The sequence below is a fragment of the Chiloscyllium plagiosum genome, unplaced genomic scaffold, assembly GCF_037043375.1.
Source record: "Chiloscyllium plagiosum isolate Xiang-an unplaced genomic scaffold, Cpla_swu_hap1 HiC_scaffold_38, whole genome shotgun sequence".
In the NCBI taxonomy this organism is placed as follows: Eukaryota; Metazoa; Chordata; class Chondrichthyes; order Orectolobiformes; family Hemiscylliidae; genus Chiloscyllium; species Chiloscyllium plagiosum.
Genome location: NW_028270176.1, coordinates 33646307 through 33667780, shown reverse-complemented (window position 1 = coordinate 33667780; position 21474 = coordinate 33646307). Strand labels below are relative to the sequence as shown.

Genomic DNA, 21474 nt, shown 5'->3' with positions numbered 1-21474 from the left:
GGTTACAGAGACAGGGAGGATGTGTAGGGACTTGAGGGGGTTACAGAGATAGTGCGGGGGTGTAGGGGCTGGAGAGGGTTACAGAGATAAGCAGGGGGTCTAGGAGCTGGAGGGGGTTACAGAGATAGGGAGGGATGTAGTAGCTGGAGGGGGTTACAGAGACAGGGAGGATGTGTAGGGACTGGAGGGGGTTACAGAAATAGGGTGGGGGTGTAGGGGCTGGAGGGGGTTACAGAGATAGGGAAGGGGAGTAGGGGCTGGAGGGGGTTACAGAAATAGGGAGGGGGTGTAGGGGCTGGAGGGGGTTACAGAGATAGGGAGGGGGTACAGGGACTGGAGGGGGTTACAGAGATGGGGAGGGGTTGTAGGGACTGGAGGGGGTTACAGAGATAGGGAGGGGGTGGAGGGACTGGAGGGGGTTACAGAGATAGGGAGGGGGTGATGGAGGGTGTTGAAAGCCAAGAATCGGAATTTTACAATCGAGGTGTTGCTGGACTGGGTAACGATGCAGGAGAGGGAGTGAGAGGAGGGTGATTGGGGAAAGGGACTCGCTGTGAGTTCAGAGACCGGGGGACAGTGAAGTTTTGGATAAGTAGCTCTCATGCAGTGAGTAGTGACAGAGACCGGGGAGTTTACATCGGGAAAAGGTCAACCTGGGAATGTCACTCACAGAGCACCTCGATCCTGAAGCTCTTTGAAGTTTGTCTTCCAATAACATTTTCCGCTTTGCAGTAATAATCTCCAGATTCCGTTGGGGTGATGGAGCGAATGGTCAGGATGTTCCCTGTCCCCTTGTTAGCTGCTGTGTTCACATTGTCCTTATGGGGAGAAAGTGAGGTCTGCAGATGCTGGAGATCAGAGATGGAAATGTGTTGCTGGAAAAGCGCAGCAGGTCAGGCAGCATCTAGGGAACAGGAGAATCGACGTTTCGGGCATTAGCCCTTCCTCATTCCTGAAGAAGGGCTAATGCCCGAAACGTCGATTCTCCTGTTCCCTAGATGCTGCCTGACCTGCTGCGCTTTTCCAGCAACACATTTACATCTCACATTGTCCTTATACCAGGTGTAGCGAGCTCCTGGATTACTCCTGGAGTTACAGGCCAAGGTAACCTTGTCTCCCTCCTTCACCTCTCCCTGTGGCTCATTGTGAACAATGGTAACATCTCCAGGACCATCTACAAGAGGAATTACAGCTCGATTCAGGTCAGGGAGTGGGATAAAGCTGTGGAACATCATGGAACATTCTCCCAAATCCCCGAATAAATGCTGCCCCTGAGCACTAACATCATTTCAGAGAAAGACCACCAGAACTCCTCATATCCTGAAAGAGGCCATTCCATCCCTCTTCTCCATGCTAGAATTTCTCATTCCCAAGTGCACCCTCCTCTGTCATGTCTGACTATCCAACTGTAGTGTGGAGACCAGGGTTCTAAACACAGTGCTCCAAGTGTGGTCTGGGGCCTATTTTCTGGTTATCCCACACCCTCTTTACTTACACTCTACATTAATGTGTTTGGGTGTAGAATCCCGGGAGCTGACAGAATTCCGTGCTGTACAGATGTAGCTACAAGATGCATCATTCCTGGTGGGTTGAATCCTAATCGTGTCGGTATTTTCTCGCAGATCTCTCCATTGTCTGTTGCACATTTTCCTCCAGCTGTAGGTATGAACCGGGGGGTTGGCTTCACTTCGACACATTAACCTGATCTCGGTCCCCTCCTTCACTGTATCCTCAGAAATAATCTCCACGTTTCTCGGTCCATCTGTGGGGAGAGAGAGAGAGAGAGAGAAGTGATTCTGAGATTTCAGAATCCCTCACATATCCGGGTCCACAGGAGACATGGGGTCTCCGAGGGGTGGGGTGGGGCAACATCAGAAAGATTACTGATCAGAAATGAAACCAAGAAAAGTGACAAAAAAGAGGCAACAACACAATATCTGAATTCACGTAGAGCCTGCTGAAGAAGATGTTGCATTGAAAAGGGTGAAACAGTAATGTGACTGCCAGTTGCTTCAACAACATCAGGAGAACAGGTCGGCTTTCCTGAATGTCTGGGAGGAAAGAGAGAGATGGAGGGGTGAAGCGAGGGAATATCTGAGCTCAGCGTCGGAGGCAGCCGATAGCAGAGCCGGTGGTGGGATTCAGGTGCTACTCTCGAGGCCAGGACTCAAGGAGGTTACAGAGATAGAGGGGGTATAGGGACTGAGGGGCTTACAGAGATAGGGAAGGATGTAGGGGCTGTAGGGGGTTGCAGAGATAGGGAGGGGTGTAGGGGCCGGAGTGGGTTACAGAGATAGAGAGGGGGTGCAGGAGCTGGAGGATGTTACAGAGATAGGGAGGAGGCGGAGGGGATAGAGGACATTACAGAGATAGGGAAGGTGTGGAAGGGATGGAGGAGTTTACAGAGATAGGGAGGGGGTGCAGGGGTTGGAGGAGGTTACAGAGATAGGGAGGGGGTGTAGGGATTGGAGGAGGTTACAGAGATAGGGAGGAGGTGTAGGGGTTGGAGGAGGTTACAGAGATAGGGAGGGACATGAAGTGTTAGCTCAGTATAATGTGAGAGTTTGTTGGTGAGTGGGACTCTCGCACTGATGACACTCACACTGAATATCCAGTCGTATGGGATCAGATTCCTTTTCACCCACGGAGTTCCTCCCTCCAACAGTGCCCACTCCCTCAGCATTGACCCTCAGACAGTAGGGCACACCCTCAGCACTGACCCTCAGACAGTACGGCACACCCTCAGCACTGACCCTCAGACAGTGCCCACTCCCTCAGCACTGACCCTCCGACAGTGCGGCACTCCCTCAGTACTGCCCCTCCGACAGTGCGGCACTCCCTCAGCACTGACCCTCCGACAGTGCGGCACTCCCTCAGCACGGACCCTCCGACAGTGCGGCACTCCCTCAGCATGGACCCTCGACAATGCGGCACTCCCTCAGCACTGACCCTCCGACAGTGCCCACGCCCTCAGCACTGACCCTCCGACAGTGCAGCACTCCCTCAGCATGGACCCTCGACAATGCGGCACTCCCTCAGCACTGACCCTCCGAAAGTGACCACTCCCTCAGCACTGACCCTCCGACAGTGCGGCACTCCCTCAGCACTGACCCTCCGACAGTGCGATACTCCCTCAGCACTGATCCTCTGACAGTGCGGCACTCCCTCAGCACTGACCCTCTGACAATGCGGCACTCCCTCAGCACTGACCCTCTGACAGTGAGACACTCCCTCAGCACTGACCCTCTGACAGTGCGACACTCCCTCAGCACTGACCCTCCGACAGTGCGGCACTCCCTCAGCACTGACCCTCTGACAGTGCGACACTCCCTCAGCACTGACCCTCCGACAGTGCGGCACTCCCTCAGCACTGACCCTCTGACAGTGCGACACTCCCTCAGCACTGACCCTCCGACAGTGCGACACTCCCTCAGCACTGACCCTCTGACCTACTGACCTTTGTTCTTGTTGCACTGCCTCAGGAGGTAGTGCTTGATAATTGTTCATTTAATTAGTAACTGGGTGATTTGATGCTGGTAAATAAAAAATCCACAGGGGTGCAATGTGCCCTTGAACGGTTAACGTACAGAAGCTGTTTGACCAGGTTTGGAAATACGAGATGAATGAATTAGATTACAGTACATTACAGTGTGGAAACAGGCCCTTTGGCCCAACAAGTCCACACCGACCCGCCGAAGCGCAATCCACCCATACCCCTACATTTACCCCTGACCTAACACTACGGGCAATTTAGCATGGCCAATTCACCTGACCTGCACATCTTTGGACGGTGGGAGGAAACCGGAGCACCCGGAGGAAACCCATGCAGACACGGGGTGAACGTGCAAACTTCACACAGTCAGTCGCTTGAGGTGGGAATTGAACCCGGGTCTCAGGCGCTGTGAGGCAGCAGTGCTAACCACTGTGCCACCGTGCCACCCACGTGCCACCGTGCCGCCCACGAATTCAGGAGCTGTGTTTCTGGGGATACTCACACTGCACTCTGATGGTGATGTTGTGTGATCTCCCTGTCCCAACGTTGTTTTTAGCCTCACACTGATAATCCCCACTGTCGTCCGTGCTGATGCTTTCAAACAGCAGTATCTGCCCGCTGACTGGCTTGTTCTGTGTGAGTCTGTACCAGCTGTACCCTGAGACTGCAGGGTCACTGCTCTGACTGGTACAGCTAATATTCACAGTGTCCCGCTCATTCACAGATGTTAAATCTTTCTTATCGTCACCATTCACACTGTGTGAAATCTGAAAATCTCTCGGTTTATTTGAAACAGAGGTTTGTTACCAATCCAGTTAATGTTGACATGGTGGGAAATGTTTAACTGATGGTGTTGTCACTCAACTTTCCATTCGGCCCCTCTGCTCCATGCTAGGGTTTCTGTTCGAGATCAGCTTCCTCAGCACCTCATCTTCATCTCCCTCTCTCCCTCGTGTGTTTAACCAGCTTCCCCTGCACCAATGCATGGAAAGGATTCACTTCCACAGAGAGTTGTCGGAGTGAGTCCCACATGCCCTCCCCTCCAACTCCCTGTGGGAGTGAGTGTCACATTCCTCCCCTCTAACTCCCTGTGGGAGTGAGTCTCACATTCCTCCCCTCCAACTCCCTGTGAGAGTGAGTCTCACATTCCTCCCCTCCAACTCCCTGTGAGAGTGAGTCACACATTCCTCCCCTCCAACTCCCTGTGAGAGTGAGTCCCACATTCCTCCCCTCCAACTCCCTGTGGGAGTGAGTGTCACATTCCTCCCTTCCAACTCCCTGTGGGAGTGAGTGTCACATTCCTCCCCTCCAACTCCCTGTGGGAGGGAGTCCCACATTCCTCCCCTCCAACTCCCTGTGGGAGTGAGTCCCACATTCCCCCCCTCCAACTCCCTGTGAGAGTGAGTGTCACATTCCTCCCCTCCAACTCCCTGTGGGAGTGAGTCCCACATTCCCCCCTTCCAACTCCCTGTGGGAGTGAGTCCCATATTCCCCCCTCCAACTCCCTGTGAGAGTGAGTCCCACATTCCTCCCCTCCAACTCCCTGTGGGAGTGAGTGTCACATTCCTCCCCTCCAACTCCCTGTGGGAGTGAGTGTCACATTCCTCCCCTCCAACTCCCTGAGGGAGTGAGTCCCACATTCCTCCCCTCCAACTCCCTGTGGGAGTGAGTCCCACATTCCTCCCCTCCAACTCCCTGTGAGAGTGAGTCCCACATTCCCCCCCTCCAACTCCCTGTGGGAGTGAGTCCCACATTCCCCCCCTCCAACTCCCTGTGAGAGTGAGTGTCACATTCCTCCCCTCCAACTCCCTGTGGGAGTGAGTCCCACATTCCCCCCTTCCAACTCCCTGTGGGAGTGAGTCCCATATTCCCCCCTCCAACTCCCTGTGAGAGTGAGTCCCACATTCCTCCCCTCCAACTCCCTGTGGGAGTGAGTGTCACATTCCTCCCCTCCAACTCCCTGTGAGAGTGAGTGTCACATTCCTCCCCTCCAACTCCCTGTGAGAGTGAGTCTCACATTCCTCCCCTCCAACTCCCTGTGGGAGTGAGTCCCACATTCCTCCCCTCCAACTCCCTGTGGGAGTGAGTCCCACATTCCTCCCCTCCAACTCCCTGTGGGAGTGAGTCCCACATTCCTCCCCTCCAACTCCCTGTGGGAGTGAGTCCCACATTCCTCCCCTCCAACTCCCTGTGGGAGTGAGTCCCACATTCCCCCCTTCCAACTCCCTGTGGGAGTGAGTCCCATATTCCCCCCTCCAACTCCCTGTGAGAGTGAGTCCCACATTCCTCCCCTCCAACTCCCTGTGGGAGTGAGTGTCACATTCCTCCCCTCCAACTCCCTGTGAGAGTGAGTGTCACATTCCTCCCCTCCAACTCCCTGTGAGAGTGAGTCTCACATTCCTCCCCTCCAACTCCCTGTGGGAGTGAGTCCCACATTCCTCCCCTCCAACTCCCTGTGGGAGTGAGTCCCACATTCCTCCCCTCCAACTCCCTGTGGGAGTGAGTCCCACATTCCTCCCCTCAAACTCCCTGTGGGAGTGAGTCACAAATTCCCAGACCTCCAACTCCCTGTGGGAGTGAGTCCCACATTCCTCCCCTCCAACTCCCTGTGAGAGTGAGTGTCACATTCCCCCCCTCCAACTCCCTGTGAGAGTGAGTGTCACATTCCTCCCCTCCAACTCCCTGTGAGAGTGAGTGTCACATTCCTCCCCTCCAACTCCCTGTGGGAGTGAGTCCCACATTCCCCCCCTCCAACTCCCTGTGGGAGTGAGTCCCACATTCCCCCCCTCCAACTCCCTGTGGGAGTGAGTCTCACATTCCTTCCCTCCAACTCCCTGTGGGAGTGAGTCCCACATTCCTCCCCTCCAACTCCCTGTGGGAGTGAGTCCCACATTCCTCCCCTCCAACTCCCTGTGGGAGTGAGTCACACATTCCCAGACCTCCAACTCCCTGTGGGAGTGAGTCCCACATTCCTCCCCTCCAACTCCCTGTGAGAGTGAGTGTCACATTCCCCCCCTCCAACTCCCTGTGAGAGTGAGTGTCACATTCCTCCCCTCCAACTCCCTGTGAGAGTGAGTGTCACATTCCTCCCCTCCAACTCCCTGTGGGAGTGAGTCCCACATTCCCCCCCTCCAACTCCCTGTGGGAGTGAGTCCCACATTCCCCCCCTCCAACTCCCTGTGGGAGTGAGTCCCACATTCCTCCCCTCCAACTCCCTGTGAGAGTGAGTGTCACATTCCTCCCCTCCAACTCCCTGTGAGAGTGAGTGTCACATTCCTCCCCTCCAACTCCCTGTGGGAGTGAGTCCCACATTCCCAGACCTCCAACTCCCTGTGGGAGTGAGTCCCACATTCCCCCCCTCCAACTCCCTGTGGGAGTGAGTCCCACATTCCCCCCCTCCAACTCCCTGTGGGAGTGAGTCCCACATTCCTCCCCTCCAACTCCCTGTGGGAGTGAGTGTCACATTCCTCCCCTCCAACTCCATGTGAGAGTGAGTGTCACATTCCCCCCCTCCAACTCCCTGTGGGAGTGAGTCCCACATTCCCCCCCTCCAACTCCCTGTGGGAGTGAGTGTCACATTCCTCCCCTCCAACTCCCTGTGGGAGTGAGTCCCACATTCGCCTCTCCTCCGACTCTCTGGGTGAAGACGTTTCTCCTGAATTCCCAATGGGAGTTATTCAGGACTGTCTCTTACCGACGGCCTTTCCTTCCGGTCGCTCCCTCCCACTGTACCGCCTCCCCTCCCCAACACACACAGAAGTAGAAATATCTTCCATCTGTCTCCCCGAGTGAAATCCTTTTAAGAATTGTAAACACCTCGATCAGGTCACCTCCTCAGACCCCTCTTCTCGAGAGAAACCTGCCTCAGTCTGTTCACAATCTCCCAATGGTTATAACCTCCAAATTGGGTACCATATTTGGAATAATGAGATAGGAACTATGGACCGTGTTACGTGTGTGGTCTATCCAAAGGATACAGAGACTGGAACTGTGCACAGTGCTCCAACTGAGGGTCTATCTGAGGGATACGGAGACTGGAACTGTGCACGGTGCTCCAACTGAGGGTCTATCTGAGGGATACGGAGTCTGGAACTGTGCACGGTGCTCCGAGTGTGGGTCTAACTGAGGGATATGGAGACTGGAACAGTGCACAGTGCTCCGAGTGTGGGTCTGACTGAGGGATACGGAGACTGGAACTGTGCACGGTGCTCCGAGTGTGGGTCTAACTGAGGGATACGGAGACTGGAACTGTGCACGGTGCTCCGAGTGTGGGTCTAACTGAGGGATACGGAGACTGGAACTGTGCACCGTGCTCCGAGTGTGGGTCTCACTGAGGGATACGGAGACTGGAACTGTGCACAGTGCTCCGAGTGTGGGCCTGACTGAGGGATACAGAGACTGGAACTGTGCACAGTGCTCCAACTGAGGGTCTATCTGAGGGATACGGAGACTGGAACTGTGCACAGTGCTCCAACTGAGGGTCTATCTGAGGGATACGGAGACTGGAACTGTGCACAGTGCTCCAACTGAGGGTCTATCTGAGGGATACAGAGACTGGAACTGGACACAGTCCTCCAACTGAGGGTTTATCTGAGGGATACGGAGGCTGGAACTGTGCACAGTCCTCCAACTGAGGGTCTAACTGAGGGATATGGAGACTGGAACTGTGCACAGTGCTCCAACTGAGGGTCTATCTGAGGGATACGGAGACTGCAACTGTGCACGGTGCTCCGAGCGTGGGTCGAACTGAGGGATACGGAAACTGGAACTGTGCACAGTGCTCCGACTGAGGGTCTAACTGAGGGATACGGAGACTGTAACTGTGCACAGTGCTCCAACTGAGGGTCTATCTGAGCGATACGGAGACTGGAACTGTGCACAGTCCTCCAACTGAGGGTCTATCTGAGGGATACGGAGACTGGAACTGTGCATGGTGCTCCGAGCATGAGTCTAACTGAGGGATACGGAGACTGGAACTGTGCACAGTGCTCCGACTGAGGGTCTATCTGAGGGATACGGAGACTGGAACTGTGCACGGTGCTCCGAGCATGAGTCTAACTGAGGGATACGGAGACTGGAACTGTGCACAGTGCTCCGAGTGTGGGTCTAACTGAGGGATACGGAGACTGGAACTGTGCACAGTGCTCCGACTGAAGGTCTAACTGAGGGATAGGAAAACTGGAACTGTGCACGGTGCTCCGAGTGTGGGTCTGACTGAGGGATACAGAGACTGGAACTGTGCACGGTGCTCTGAAAGTGGGTCTAACTGAGGGATACAGAGACTGGAACTGTGCAGGGTGCTCCGAGTGTGGGTCAGACTGAGGGACACAGAGACTGGAATTGTGCACGGTGCTCCGAATGTGGGTCTAACTGAGGGATGTACAGTCTGGGAAGCTGTGCACAGTGCTCAGTGTGTGGGCATAACTGAGGGATATACAGTCTGGGGAGCTGTGCACAGTGCTGTTAGTGTGGGTCTGACTGAGGGATATATAGTCTGGGGCGCTGTGCACAGTGCTGTGTGTGTGGGTCAAACTTAGGGATATACAGTCTGCGGAGTTGTGCACAGTGCTGAGAGTGTGGGTCTAACTGGGGGCATTACAGTCTGTGGAGCTTGACACAGTGCTATGAGTGTAGGTCTAACTGAGGGGTATACAGTCTGGGGAGGTGAGCACAGTGCTGAGAGTGTGGGTCAAAATGGAGGATTTACAGTCTGGGGAGCTGTGCACAGTGCTGTGAGTGTGGATCTAACAGAGGGATATACAGTCTGGGGAGCTGTGCACAGTGCTGTGAGTGTGGTCGAACTGAGGGATATACAGTCTGGGGAACTGTGCACAGTGCTTTTACTGTGGTCTAACTGAGGGATATACAGTCTGGGGAACTGTGCTAGGTGCTGAGATTGTGGTCTAACTGAGGGATATCCACTCTGGGGAGCTGTGCACAGTGCTGTGAGTGTGGTTTAACTGAGGGATATACAGTCTGGGGAGCTGTGCACAGTGCTGTGTGTGGGTCTAACTGAGGGATATACAGTCTGGGGAGCTGTGCACAGTGCTGTGTGTGTGGGTATAACTGAGGGATTTACAGTCTGGGGAGCTGTGCACAGTGCTGTGTGTGGGTATAACTGAGGGATATACAGTCTGGGGAGCTGTGCACAGTGCTGTGACTGTGGGTCTAACTGAGGGATATACAGTCTGGAGAGCTGTGCACAGTGCTGTGTGTGTGGTCTAACTGAGGGATATACAGTCTGGGGAGCTGTGCACAGTGCTGTGAGTATGGGTCTAACTGAGGGATATACAGTCTGGGGAGCTGTGCACAGTGCTGAAAATGTGGTCTAACTGAAAGATATACAGACTGGGGAGCTGTGCACAGTGCTGTTAGTGTGGTCTAACTGAGGGATATACACTCTGGGGAGCTGTGCACAGTGCTGTGTGTGTGGTCTAACTGAGGGATATACAGACTGGAGAGCCGAGCACAGTGCTGTGAGTTTGGTGAAACTGAGGAATATACAGTATGGGGAGCTGTGCACAGTGCTGTGAGTATGGGTCTAACGTAGGGATGTACAGTCTGGAAGGTGTGCACTGTGCTGCGTGTGTGCGTATAACAGAGGGATATACAGTCTAGGGAGCTGTGCACAGTGCTGTTACTGTGGTCTTACTGAGGGATATACAGGCTGGGGAGCTCTGCACAGTGCTGTGTCTGGGTCTAACTGAGGGATATACAGTCTGGGGAGCAGTGCACAGTGCTGTGTCTGGGTCTAACTGAGGGATATACAGTCTGGGGAGATGTGCACAGTGCTGTGAGTGTGGTGTAACTGAGGGATATACAGTCTGGGGAGCTGAGCACAGTGCTGAGAGTATGGTCTAACTGAGGATATACAGTGTCGGGCGCTGTGCACAGTGCTGAGAGTCTGGTATAACTAAGGGATATACAGTCTGGGGAGCTGTGCACAGTGCTGTGACTGAGCGCAACAGAGGGATTATACGGTCTGGGGAGCTTTGTACAGTGCTGTGAGTGTGGGTCTAACTGAGGATAGACAGTCTGGGGAGATGTGCACAGTGCTGTGAGTGTGGTCTAACTGAGGATATACAGTCTGGGGAGCTGTGCACCATGCTGTGTGTGTGATCTAACTGTAGGATATACAGACTGGGGAACTGTGCACAGTGCTGTGAGTGTGGGTGTAACTGAGGGATATACAGTCTGGGGAGCTGTGCACAGTGCTGTGTGTGTGGGTGTAACTGAGGGATATACAGTCTGGGAAGCTGTGCACAGTGCTGTGTGTGTGGTCTAACTGAGGGATATACAGTCTGGGGAGCTGTGCACAGTGCTGTGAGTGTAGTCTAATTGAGGGATATACAGTCTGGGGAGCTGTGCACAGTGCTGTGTGTGTGGGTGTAACTGAGGGATATACAGTCTGGGAAGCTGTGCACACTGCTGTTAGTGTGGTCTAACTGAGGGATATACACTCTGGGGAGCTGTGCACAGTGCTGTGTGTGTGGGTGTAACTGAGGGATATACAGTCGGGAAGCTGTGCACAGTGCTGTTAGTGTGGTCTAACTGAGGGATATACACTCTGGGGAGCTGTGCAGAGTGCTGTGAGTGTAGTCTAACTGAGGGATATACAGTCTGGGGAGCTGTGCACAGTGCTGTGAGTGTAGTCTAATTGAGGGATATACAGTCTGGGGAGCTGTGCACAGTGCTGTTAGTGGGGACTAACTGAGGGATATACACACTGGGGAGCTGTGCACAGTGCTGTGAGTGTAGTCTAACTGAGGGATATACAGTCTGGGGAGTTGTGCACAGTGCTGTGAGTGTGGGTCTAACTGAGGGATATACAGTCTGGGGAGCTGTGCACATTGCTGTGAGTGTGGGTCTAACTGAGAGATATACAGTCTGGGGAGCTGTGCGCAGTGCTGTGAGCGTGGTGTAACTGAGGAATATACAGTATGGGGAGCTGTGCACAGTGCTGTGAGTATGGGTCTAACGTAGGGATGTACAGTCTGGAAGGTGTGCACAGTGCTGTGAGTGTAGTCCAACTGAGGGATATACAGTCTGGGGAGCTGTGCACAGTGCTGTGTGTGTGCGTATAACAGAGGGATATACAGTCTAGGGAGCTGTGCACAGTACTGTGTGTGGTCTAAGTGAGGGATATACAGGCTGGGGAGCTCTGCACAGTGCTGTGTGTGTGTCTAACTGAGGGATATATAGTCTGGGGAGCTGTGCACAGTGCTGTGTGTGGGTCTAACTGAGTGATATACAGTCTGGAGAGACGTGCACAGTGCTGTGAGTGTGGTGTAACTGAGGGATATACAGTCTGGGGGGCTGTGCACAGTGCTGAGAGTGTGGTCTAACTGAGGATATACAGTCTGGGGAGCTGTGCACAGTGATGAGAGTGTGGTCTAACTGAGGGATATACAGTGTCGGGCGCTGTGCACAGTGCTGAGAGTCTGGTATAACTGAGGGATATACAGTCTGGGGTGCTACGCACAGTGCTGTGTGTGTGAGGCCTAAGTGAGGGATATACAGTCCGGGGAGCTGTGCACAGTGCTATGACTGAGCGTAACTGAGGGATATACAGTCTGGGGAGCTTTGTACAGTGCTGTGAGTGTGGGTCTAACTGAGGATATACAATCTGGGGAGCTGTGCACCGTGCTGTGTGTGTGATCTAACTGTAGGATATACAGACTGGGGAACTGTGCACTGTGCTGTGAGTGTGGTCTAACTGAGGGATATAAAGTCTGGGGCGCTGTGCACAGTGCTGAGACTGTGGTCTAACTGAGGGATATACAGTCTGGGGCGCTGTGCACAGTGCTGAGACTGTGGTCTAACTGAGGGATATACAGTCTGGGGCGCTGTGCACAGTGCTGAGAGTGTGGTCTAACTGAGGAATATACAGTCTGGGGAGCTATGTACAGTGCTGTGTGTGTGTGGCCTAACTGAGGGATATCCAGTCTGGGGAGCTGTGCACAGTGCTGAGAGTGTGGTCTAACTGAAGGATATAGAGTCTGGGGAGCTGTGCACAGTGCTGTTAGTGTGGTCTAACTGAGGGATATACACTCTGGGGAGCTGTGCACAGTGCTGTGAGCCTGTGGTCTAACTGAGGGATATACAGTCTGGGGAGCTGTGCATAGTGCTGTTAGTGTGGTCTAACTGAGGGATATACAGTCTGGGGAGCTATGCACAGTACTGTGAGTGTGGTGTAACTGAGGAATATACAGTATGGGGAGCTGTGCACATTGCTGTGAGTATGGGTCTAACGTAGGGATGTACAGTCTGGAAGGTGTGCACAGTGCTGTGAGTGTGGTCTAACTGAGGGATATACAGTCTGGGGAGCTATGTACAGTGCAGTGTGTGTGTGGCCTAACTGAGGGATATCCAGTCTGGGGAGCTGTGCACAGTGCTGTGTGTGTGGGTGTAACTGAGGGATATACAGTCTGGGAAGCTGTGCACAGTGCTGTTAGTGTGGTCTAACTGAGGGATATACACTCTGGGGAGCTGTGCAGAGTGCTGTGAGTGTAGTCTAACTGAGCGATATACAGTCTGGGGAGCTGTGCACAGTGCTGTGAGTGTAGTCTAATTGAGGGATATACAGTCTGGGGAGCTGTGCACAGTGCTGTGTGTGTGGGTGTAACTGAGGGATATACAGTCTGGGAAGCTGTGCACACTGCTGTTAGTGTGGTCTAACTGAGGGATATACACTCTGGGGAGCTGTGCACAGTGCTGTATGTGTGGGTGTAACTGAGGGATATACAGTCTGGGGAGCTGTGCACAGTGCTGTGAGTGTAGTCTAATTGAGGGATATACAGTCTGGGGAGCTGTGCACAGTGCTGTTAGTGTGGTCTAACTGAGGGATATACACACTGGGGAGCTGTGCACAGTGCTGTGAGTGTAGTCTAACTGAGGGATATACAGTCTGGGGAGTTGTGCACAGTGCTGTGTGTGTGATCTAACTGAGGGATATACAGTCTGGAGAGCTGTGCACAGTGCTGTGAGTGTGGTGTAACTGAGGGATATACAGTCTGGGGAGCTGTGCACATTGCTGTGAGTGTGGGTCTAACTGAGAGATATACAGTCTGGGGAGCTGTACGCAGTGCTGTGAGTGTGGTGTAACTGAGGAATATACAGTATGAGGAGCTGTGCACATTGCTGTGAGTATGGGTCTAACGTAGGGATGTACAGTCTGGAAGGTGTGCACAGTGCTGTGAGTGTAGTTCAACTGAGAGATATACAGTCTGGGGAGCTGTGCACAGTGCTGTGTGTGTGCGTATAACAGAGGGATATACAGTCTAGGGAGCTGTGCACAGTGCTGTTACTGTGGTTTTACTGAGGGATACACAGTCTGGGGAGCTGTGCACAGTGCTGTGTGTGTGGTCTAACTGAGGGATAAACAGTCTGGGGAGATGTGCACAGTGCTGTGTGTGTGGTCTAACTGAGGGATATACAGTCTGGGGAGCTGTGCACAGTGCTGTGTGTGGGTCTAACTGAGGGATATACAGTCTGGGGAGCTGTGCACAGTGCTGAGAGTGTGGTCTAACTGAGGATATACAGTCTGGGGAGATTTGCTCAGTGCTGAGAGTGTGGTCTAACTGAGGGATATACAGTGTTGGGCGCTGTGCACAGTGCTGAGAGTCTGGTATAACTGAGGGATATACAGTCTGGGGTGCTATGCACAGTGCTGTGTGTGTGTGGCCTAAGTGAGAGATATACAGTCTGGGGAACTGTGCACAGTGCTGTGTGTGTGGGTCTAACTGAGGGATATACAGTCTGGGCAGCTTTGTACAGTGCTGTGTGTGTGGGTCTAACTGAGGGATATACAGTCTGGGGAGCTGTGCACCGTGCTGTGTGTGTGGTCTAACTGTAGGATATACAGACTGGGGAACTGTGCACAGTGCTGTGAGTGTGATCTAACTGAGGGATATACAGTCTGGGGCGCTGTGCACAGTGCTGAGACTGTGGTCTAACTGAGGGATATACAGTCTGGGGAGCTGTGCACAGTGCAGAGACTGTGGTCTAACTGAGGGATATACAGTCTGGGGCGCTGTGCACAGTGCTGAGACTGTGGTCTAACTGAGTGATATACAGTCTGGGGCGCAGTGCACAGTGCTGAGACTGTGGTCTAACTGAGGGATATACAGTCTGGGGAGCTGTGCACAGTGCTGAGACTGTGGTCTAACTGAGGGATATACAGTCTGGGGAGCTATGTACAGTGCTGTGTGTGTGTGGCCTAACTGAGGGATATCCAGTCTGGGGAGCTGTGCACAGTGCTGAGAGTGTGGTCTAACTGAAGGATATACAGTCTGGGGAGCTGTGCACAGTGCTGTTAGTGTGGTCTAACTGAGGGATATACACTCTGGGGAGCTTTGCACAGTGCTGTGAGCGTGTGGTCTAACTGAGGGATATACAGTCTGGGGAGCTGTGCACAGTGTTGCGAGTGTGGGTCTAACTGAGGGATATACAGTCTGGGGAGCTGTGCATAGTGCTGTTAGTGTGGTCTAACTGAGGAAAATACAGTCTGGGGAGCTGTGCACAGTACTGTGTGTGTGATCTAACTGAGGGATATACAGTCTGGGGAGCTGTGCACATTGCTGTGAGTATGGGTCTCACGTCGGGATGTACAGTCTGGAAGGTGTGCACAGTGCTGTGAGTGTGGATCTAACTGAGGGATATACAGTCTGGGGAGCTGTGCACATTGCTGTGAGTGTGGGTCTAACTGAGAGATATACAGTCTGGGGAGCTGTGCACAGTGCTGTGAGTATGGGTCTAACGTAGGGATGTACAGTCTGAAAGGTGTGCACAGTGCAGTGAGTGGAGTCCAACTGAGAGATATACAGTCTGGGGAGCTGTGCACAGTGCTGTGTGTGTGGGTATAACAGAGGGATATACAGTGTCGGGAGCTGTGCACAGTGCTGTTACTGTGGTTTTACTGAGGGATACACAGTCTGGGGAGCTCTGCACAGTGCTGTGTGTGTGGTCTAACTGAGGGATATACAGTCTGGGGAGCTGTGCACAGTGCTGTGTGTGGGTCTAACTGAGGGATAAACAGTCTGGGGAGATGTGCACAGTGCTGTGTGTGGGTCTAACTGAGGGATATACAGTCTGGGGAGATGTGCACAGTGCTGTGTGTGGGTCTAACTGAGGGATATGCAGTCTGGGGAGCTGTGCACAGTGCTGTGTGTGGGTCTAACTGAGGGATAAACAGTCTGGGGAGATGTGCACAGTGCTGAGAGTGTGGCCGAACTGAGGATATACAGTCTGGGAAGATTTGCACAGTGCTGACAGTGTGGTCTAACTGAGGGATATACAGTGTCGGGCGCTGTGCACAGTGCTGAGAGTCTGGTATAACTGAGGGATATACAGTCTGGGGTGCCCTGCACAGTGCTGTGTGTGTGTGGCCTAAGTGAGAGATATACAGTCCGGGGAGCTGTGCACAGTGCTGTGAGTGTGGGTCTAACTGAGGGATATACAGTCTGGGCAGCTTTGTACAGTGCTGTGTGTGTGGGTCTAACTGAGGGATATACAGTCTGGGGAGCTGTGCACCGTGCTATGTGTGTGGTCTAACTGTAGGATATACAGACTGGGGAACTGTGCACAGTGCTGTGAGTGTGATCTAACTGAGGGATATACAGTCTGGGGCGCTGTGCACAGTGCTGAGACTATGGTCTAACTGAGGGATATACAGTCTGGGGAGCTGTGCACAGTGCTGAGACTGTGGTCGAACTGAGGGATATACAGTCTGGGGCGCTGTGCACAGTGCTGAGACTGTGGTCTAACTGAGGGATATACAGTCTGGGGCGCTGTGCACAGTGCTGAGACTGTGGTCTAACTGAGGGATATACAGTGTCGGGCGCTGTGCACAGTGCAGAGAGTCTGGTATAACTGAGAGATATACAGTCTGGGGAGCTATGCACAGTGCTATGTGTGTGTGGCCTAACTGATGGGTATACAGTCGGGGGAGATGTGCACAGTGCTGTGTTTGAGCGTAACTGAGGGGTATACTGTCTGGGGAGCTGTGTACAGTGCTGTGAGTGTGGGTCTCACTGAGGATATACAGACTGGGGAACTGTGCACAGTGCTGTGAGTGTGGTCTAACTGAGTTATATACAGACTGGGGAACTGTGCACAGTGCTGTGTGTGTGGTCTAACTGAGGGATATACAGTCTGGGGAACTGTGCACAGTGCTGAGACTGTGGTCTAATTGAGGGATATACAGTCTGGGGAGCTGTGCACAGTGCTGTGTGTGTGGGTGTAACTGAGGGATATGCAGTCTGGGGAACTGTGCACAGTGCTGTGAGTGTGGGTGTAACTGAGGGATATACAGACTGGGGAACTGTGCACAATGCTGTGTGTGTGGGTGTAACTGAGGGATATACAGTCTGGGAAGCTGTGCAATGTGCTCCCAGTTCTCCACTTGTGCTCACCTCTCATTGTGTTGCCTTAGGCCTTCCCTCCATCTCCCTCTGGTTATCCCCATCCTGCCAGGAGTATTTCCTCACTGCCATGTCAGGGGTACCTGAACGAGACTCAGTTCCACCAATAACCTTCCACACAGAGATCTGTGGCACTTACACTGCCCACTCAATTCAATACCCTCCGACCTGCCGCTCCCAATACTGTTCCTCGCTTCACAGAAATATTCCCCAAACTGCGAGTAGGTGATGTCTCTGATTTTCATGGTTTGACCCCAAGCGCTGGGGAGCTGAGCTCCGTCCTGATACCAGGAATACCGGGTGACGGCTTCTTGACTGTAGAGGACATGAAAGTGAACAAACAGACAGAGTGAGCCATTCACTCTGGGTCACTCTCGAGAAGGTCACACCTCAGTCACCTCAGGAGGGGTCAGGGAGAGAGGACCCGAAACATTCAGTCAGTGTTCAGCTGTAAAGAGGAGAGACAGTGGGAGGGAGGGACAGAGTGGGGGAGGGAGGGAGCGAGAGAGAGAGAAAGAGAGAGAAAGTGAGGGAGAGATGGAGAGAGAGACAGAAACCCTGAGAAAGTATGAGAGAGAGAGACAGTGTGTGTGAGAGAGAGAGAGAGAAGGTGGAAAGATTTCCGGAGGGAATTCCAAAGCTCTGATCTCCCAACCATGTGAGGCACAGCCCCAGTGGTGGAACGCTGGGAATTGGGGGATACTTGAGAGTCTGGGATTGTAGAAGGTTACAGAGATAGGGAGGGGGTGTAGGGGCTGGAGGGGTTTACAGAGATAGGGAGGGAGTGTAGGGGCTGGAGGGGGTTACAGAGATAGGGAGGGGGTGTAAGGGCTGGAGGGGTTTACAGAGATAGGGAGGGGGTGTTAGGGGCTGGAGGGGTTTACAGCGATAGGGAGGGGGTGAGGGGGCTGGAGGAGGTTACAGAGATAGCAAGGGGGTGTAGGGGCTGAAGGGGTTTACAGAGATAGAGAGGAGGTGTAGGGGCTAGAGATAGGGAGGGAGTGTAGGGGCTGGAGGGGTTTACAGATATAGGGAGGGGGTGTAGGGGCTGGAGGGGTTTACAGATATAGGGAGGGGGTGTAGGGGCTGAAGGGGTTTACAGAGATAGAGAGGAGGTGTAGGGACTGGAGGGGATTACACAGATAGAGAGGGGGTGTAGTGGCTGGTGGGGGTTACACAGATGTGGAGGGGGTGTAGGGGGTTACAGAGATAGGGAGGGGGTGGAGGGTTTGGAGGGGGTTACAGAGATAGGGAGGGAGTGTAAGGGTTGGAGGGGGTTACAGAGATAGGGAGGGGGTGTAGGGGCTGGAAGGGCTTCCAGAGATAGGGATGGTTTAGGGGCTAGAGAGGATTACAGAGAAAGGGAGGGGGTGTAGAGACTGGAAGAGGTGGCAGAGAGAGGGAAGGTGTGTAGGGGCTGGAGGAGGTAACAGAGATAGGGATGCGCTGTAGGGGTCAAAGTAGGTTACAGAGATAGTGAGGGGTGTATGGGCTGGAGGAGGCTACAGAGATAGGTAGGAATAATTTGAAATCCCATGCAGACTAATCCTATGCTCCCCCTTGCCTCCTGTTTTGAAGATGCGGGTGTACTGCACTTGTAAGAGAGGTGAAAGCTCACAGAACAACTTGACAGCACCAAATGTTCTCAATGACCTAACAATGTAACACTTGGTCGAAAACTAGGTTAGCTGGGTTGCCGAGAATCGACAAAACAAATTCGAGTGAGGCCAATCAGTTTAAATTATACCCTGAAAATTACCAAATTCCAATCAAGTTTGAATTTAGTTTTTTGACAATTTTAAAAGTCAATGACATAATCCGATGGTTTGGGGGTAAAAGACTGAGGAAAATCGAACAGTTGGGAGGAGAGCTGCCAAGCCAGCAGCATGTCGAGACTGCCTGAAAAATCGCTCTCTTAAAGGTACCTTTATCGATCAATAGCCTGTGAAGCAGAATCCCCGAGAAGGAGGAATGAAGACAGGAATGCAGAGAGCTGCCTTTCGAGATAAGAAGTTTTGTTTTGTAAATTTTAACCGGAGTTTAATTAGACTAGTATTGCAGAAGGGAAAGTGAAAGATTGGTTAGAGGAGGGAGATGAAAACAATTGCTGGTTAATTATTCTCTCGTCTATCTTAAGAAATAAAGTTGTTAATTTTTCCTTCAAATAGTTCTTGACCTCTCGAATTTTCACAGACTACTTGTGAGGCAGGTTTAAATTAAGCAGGAGGGGTTAACCATGTCATAATACTCCTCATTCCTCTTACTATCCCACCCAGTCTAATCCCACTCTCCCCCTCGCTCCCAGCTCCCTTTAATATCCCAACCAGTCTCATCCCACTCTCCCCCATCACTCCCCACACCCTTTAATATCCCACCCAGTCTAATCCCACTCTCCCCCTCACTCCATGCTCCTTTTAATATCCCACCCAGTCTGATCCCACTCTCCCCCTCGCTCCCAGCTCCCTTTAATATCCCAACCAGTCTCATCCCACTCTCCCCCATCACTCCCCACACCCTTTAATATCCCACCCAGTCTAATCCCACGCTCCCCCCTCACTCCCTGCTCTCTTTAATATCCCACCCAGTCTAATCCCACTCTCTCCCTCGCTCCCCACACCCTTTACTATCCCAACCAGTCTAATCCCACTCTCCCCGATCACTCCTCACACCCTTTAATATCCCACCCAGTCTCATCCCACTCTCCCCCATCACTCCCCACACCCTTTAATATCCCACCCAGTCTAATCCCACTCTCCCCCCTCACTCCCTGCTCTCTTTAATATCCCACCCAGTCTAATCCCACTCTCTCCCTCACTCCCCACACCCTTTAATATCCCACCCAGTCTAATCCCACTCTCTCCCTCGCTCCCCACACCCTTTAATATCCCAACCAGTCTAATCCCACTCTCCCCCTCACTCCCTGCTCCCTTTAATGTTCCACCCAGTCTAATCCCATTCGCCCCCTCACTCCCCACTCCCTTTAATATCCCACCCAGTCTAATCCCACTCTCCCCCTCACTCCCTGCTCCCTTTAATGTTCCACCCAGTCTAATCCCACTCTCCCCCTCACTCCCCACTCCCTTTAATATCCCACCCAGTCTAATCCCACTCTCCCCCTTGCTCCCTGCTCCCTTTGATATCCCACCCAGTCTAATCCCACTCTCTCCCTCACTCCCTGCTCCCTTTAATATCCCACCCAGTCTAATCCCACTCTCCCCCTTGCTCCCTGCTCCCTTTGATATCCCACCCAGTCTAATCCCACTCTCTCCCTCACTCCCCACACCCTTTAATATCCCACCCAGTCTAATCCCACTCTCTCCCTCGCTCCCCACACCCTTTAATATCCCACCCAGTCTAATCCCACTCTCCCCCTTGCTCCCTGCTCCCTTTGATATCCCACCCAGTCTAATCCCACTCTCTCCCTCACTCCCCACACCCTTTAATATCCCACCCAGTCTAATCCCACTCTCTCCCTCGCTCCCCACACCCTTTAATATCCCAACCAGTCTAATCCCACTCTCCCCCTCACTCCCTGCTCCCTTTGATATCCCAACCAGTCTAATCCCACTCTCCCCCATCACACCCCACACCCTTTAATATTCCACAGTCTGATCCCACTCTCCCCCTCACTCCCCACCCCCTTTAATATCCCACCCAGTCTAATCCCACTCTCCCCCTCGCTCCCAGCTCCCTTTAATATCCCAACCAGTCTCATCCCACTCTCCCCCATCACTCCCCACACCCTTTAATATCCCACCCAGTCTAATCCCACGCTCCCCCCTCACTCCCTGCTCTCTTTAATATCCCACCCAGTCTAATCCCACTCTCTCCCTCGCTCCCCACACCCTTTACTATCCCAACCAGTCTAATCCCACTCTCCCCGATCATTCCTCACACCCTTTAATATCCCACCCAGTCTAATCCCACTCACCCCCTCACTCCCCACCCCCTTTAATATCCCACCCTGTCTAATCCCACTCTCCCCCTCACTCTCCACTCCCTTTAATATCCCACCCAGTCTAATCCCACTCACCCCCTCACTCCCCACCCCCTTTAATATCCCACCCTGTTTAATCCCACTCACCCCCTCACTCCCCACCCCCTTTAATATCCCACCCAGTCTAATCCCACTCTCCCCCTTGCTCCCTGCTCCTTTTGATATCCCAACCAGTCTAATCCCACTCTCCCCCACACTCCCCACCCCCTTTGATATTCCACCCAGTCTAATCCCACTCACCCCCTCACTCCCCACCCCCTTTAATATCCCACCCAGTCTAATCCCACTCTCCCCCTCACTCTCCACTCCCTTTTATATCCCACCCAGTCTAATCCCACTCTCCCCCTCACTCTCCACACCCTTTTATATCCCAACCAGTCTAATCCCACTCACCCCCTCACTCCCCACTCCCTTTTATATCCCACCCAGTCTAATCCCACTCTCCCCCTCACTCTCCACTCCCTTTAATATCCCACCCAGTCTAATCCCACTCTCCCCCATCACTCCCCACACCCTTTAATATCCCACCCAGACTAATCCCACTCTCCCCCTCACTCTCCACT

General features: G+C 53.1%; 2 protein-coding genes across 2 annotated transcripts in view; both read right to left on the bottom strand.

Moving 5' to 3' along the window:
• The window catches only part of LOC148139423 (B-cell receptor CD22-like), a 139307-nt gene that overhangs the window by 59513 nt on the left and 58320 nt on the right, over window positions 1–21474 (bottom strand). The gene's annotated exons all lie outside the window — the stretch shown is intronic.
• LOC148139424 (opioid-binding protein/cell adhesion molecule-like) overlaps window positions 663–21474 on the bottom strand; it is a 31545-nt gene continuing 10733 nt past the window's right edge. Inside the window, exons 4-6 of the mRNA XM_087980809.1 lie at window positions 1496–1762; window positions 1047–1174; window positions 663–818 (exon numbers count right to left, since the gene is read on the bottom strand). Of these exons, the coding sequence (XP_087836935.1) occupies window positions 663–818; window positions 1047–1174; window positions 1496–1762 (551 nt within the window). The remainder of the gene's footprint in view (window positions 819–1046; window positions 1175–1495; window positions 1763–21474) is intronic.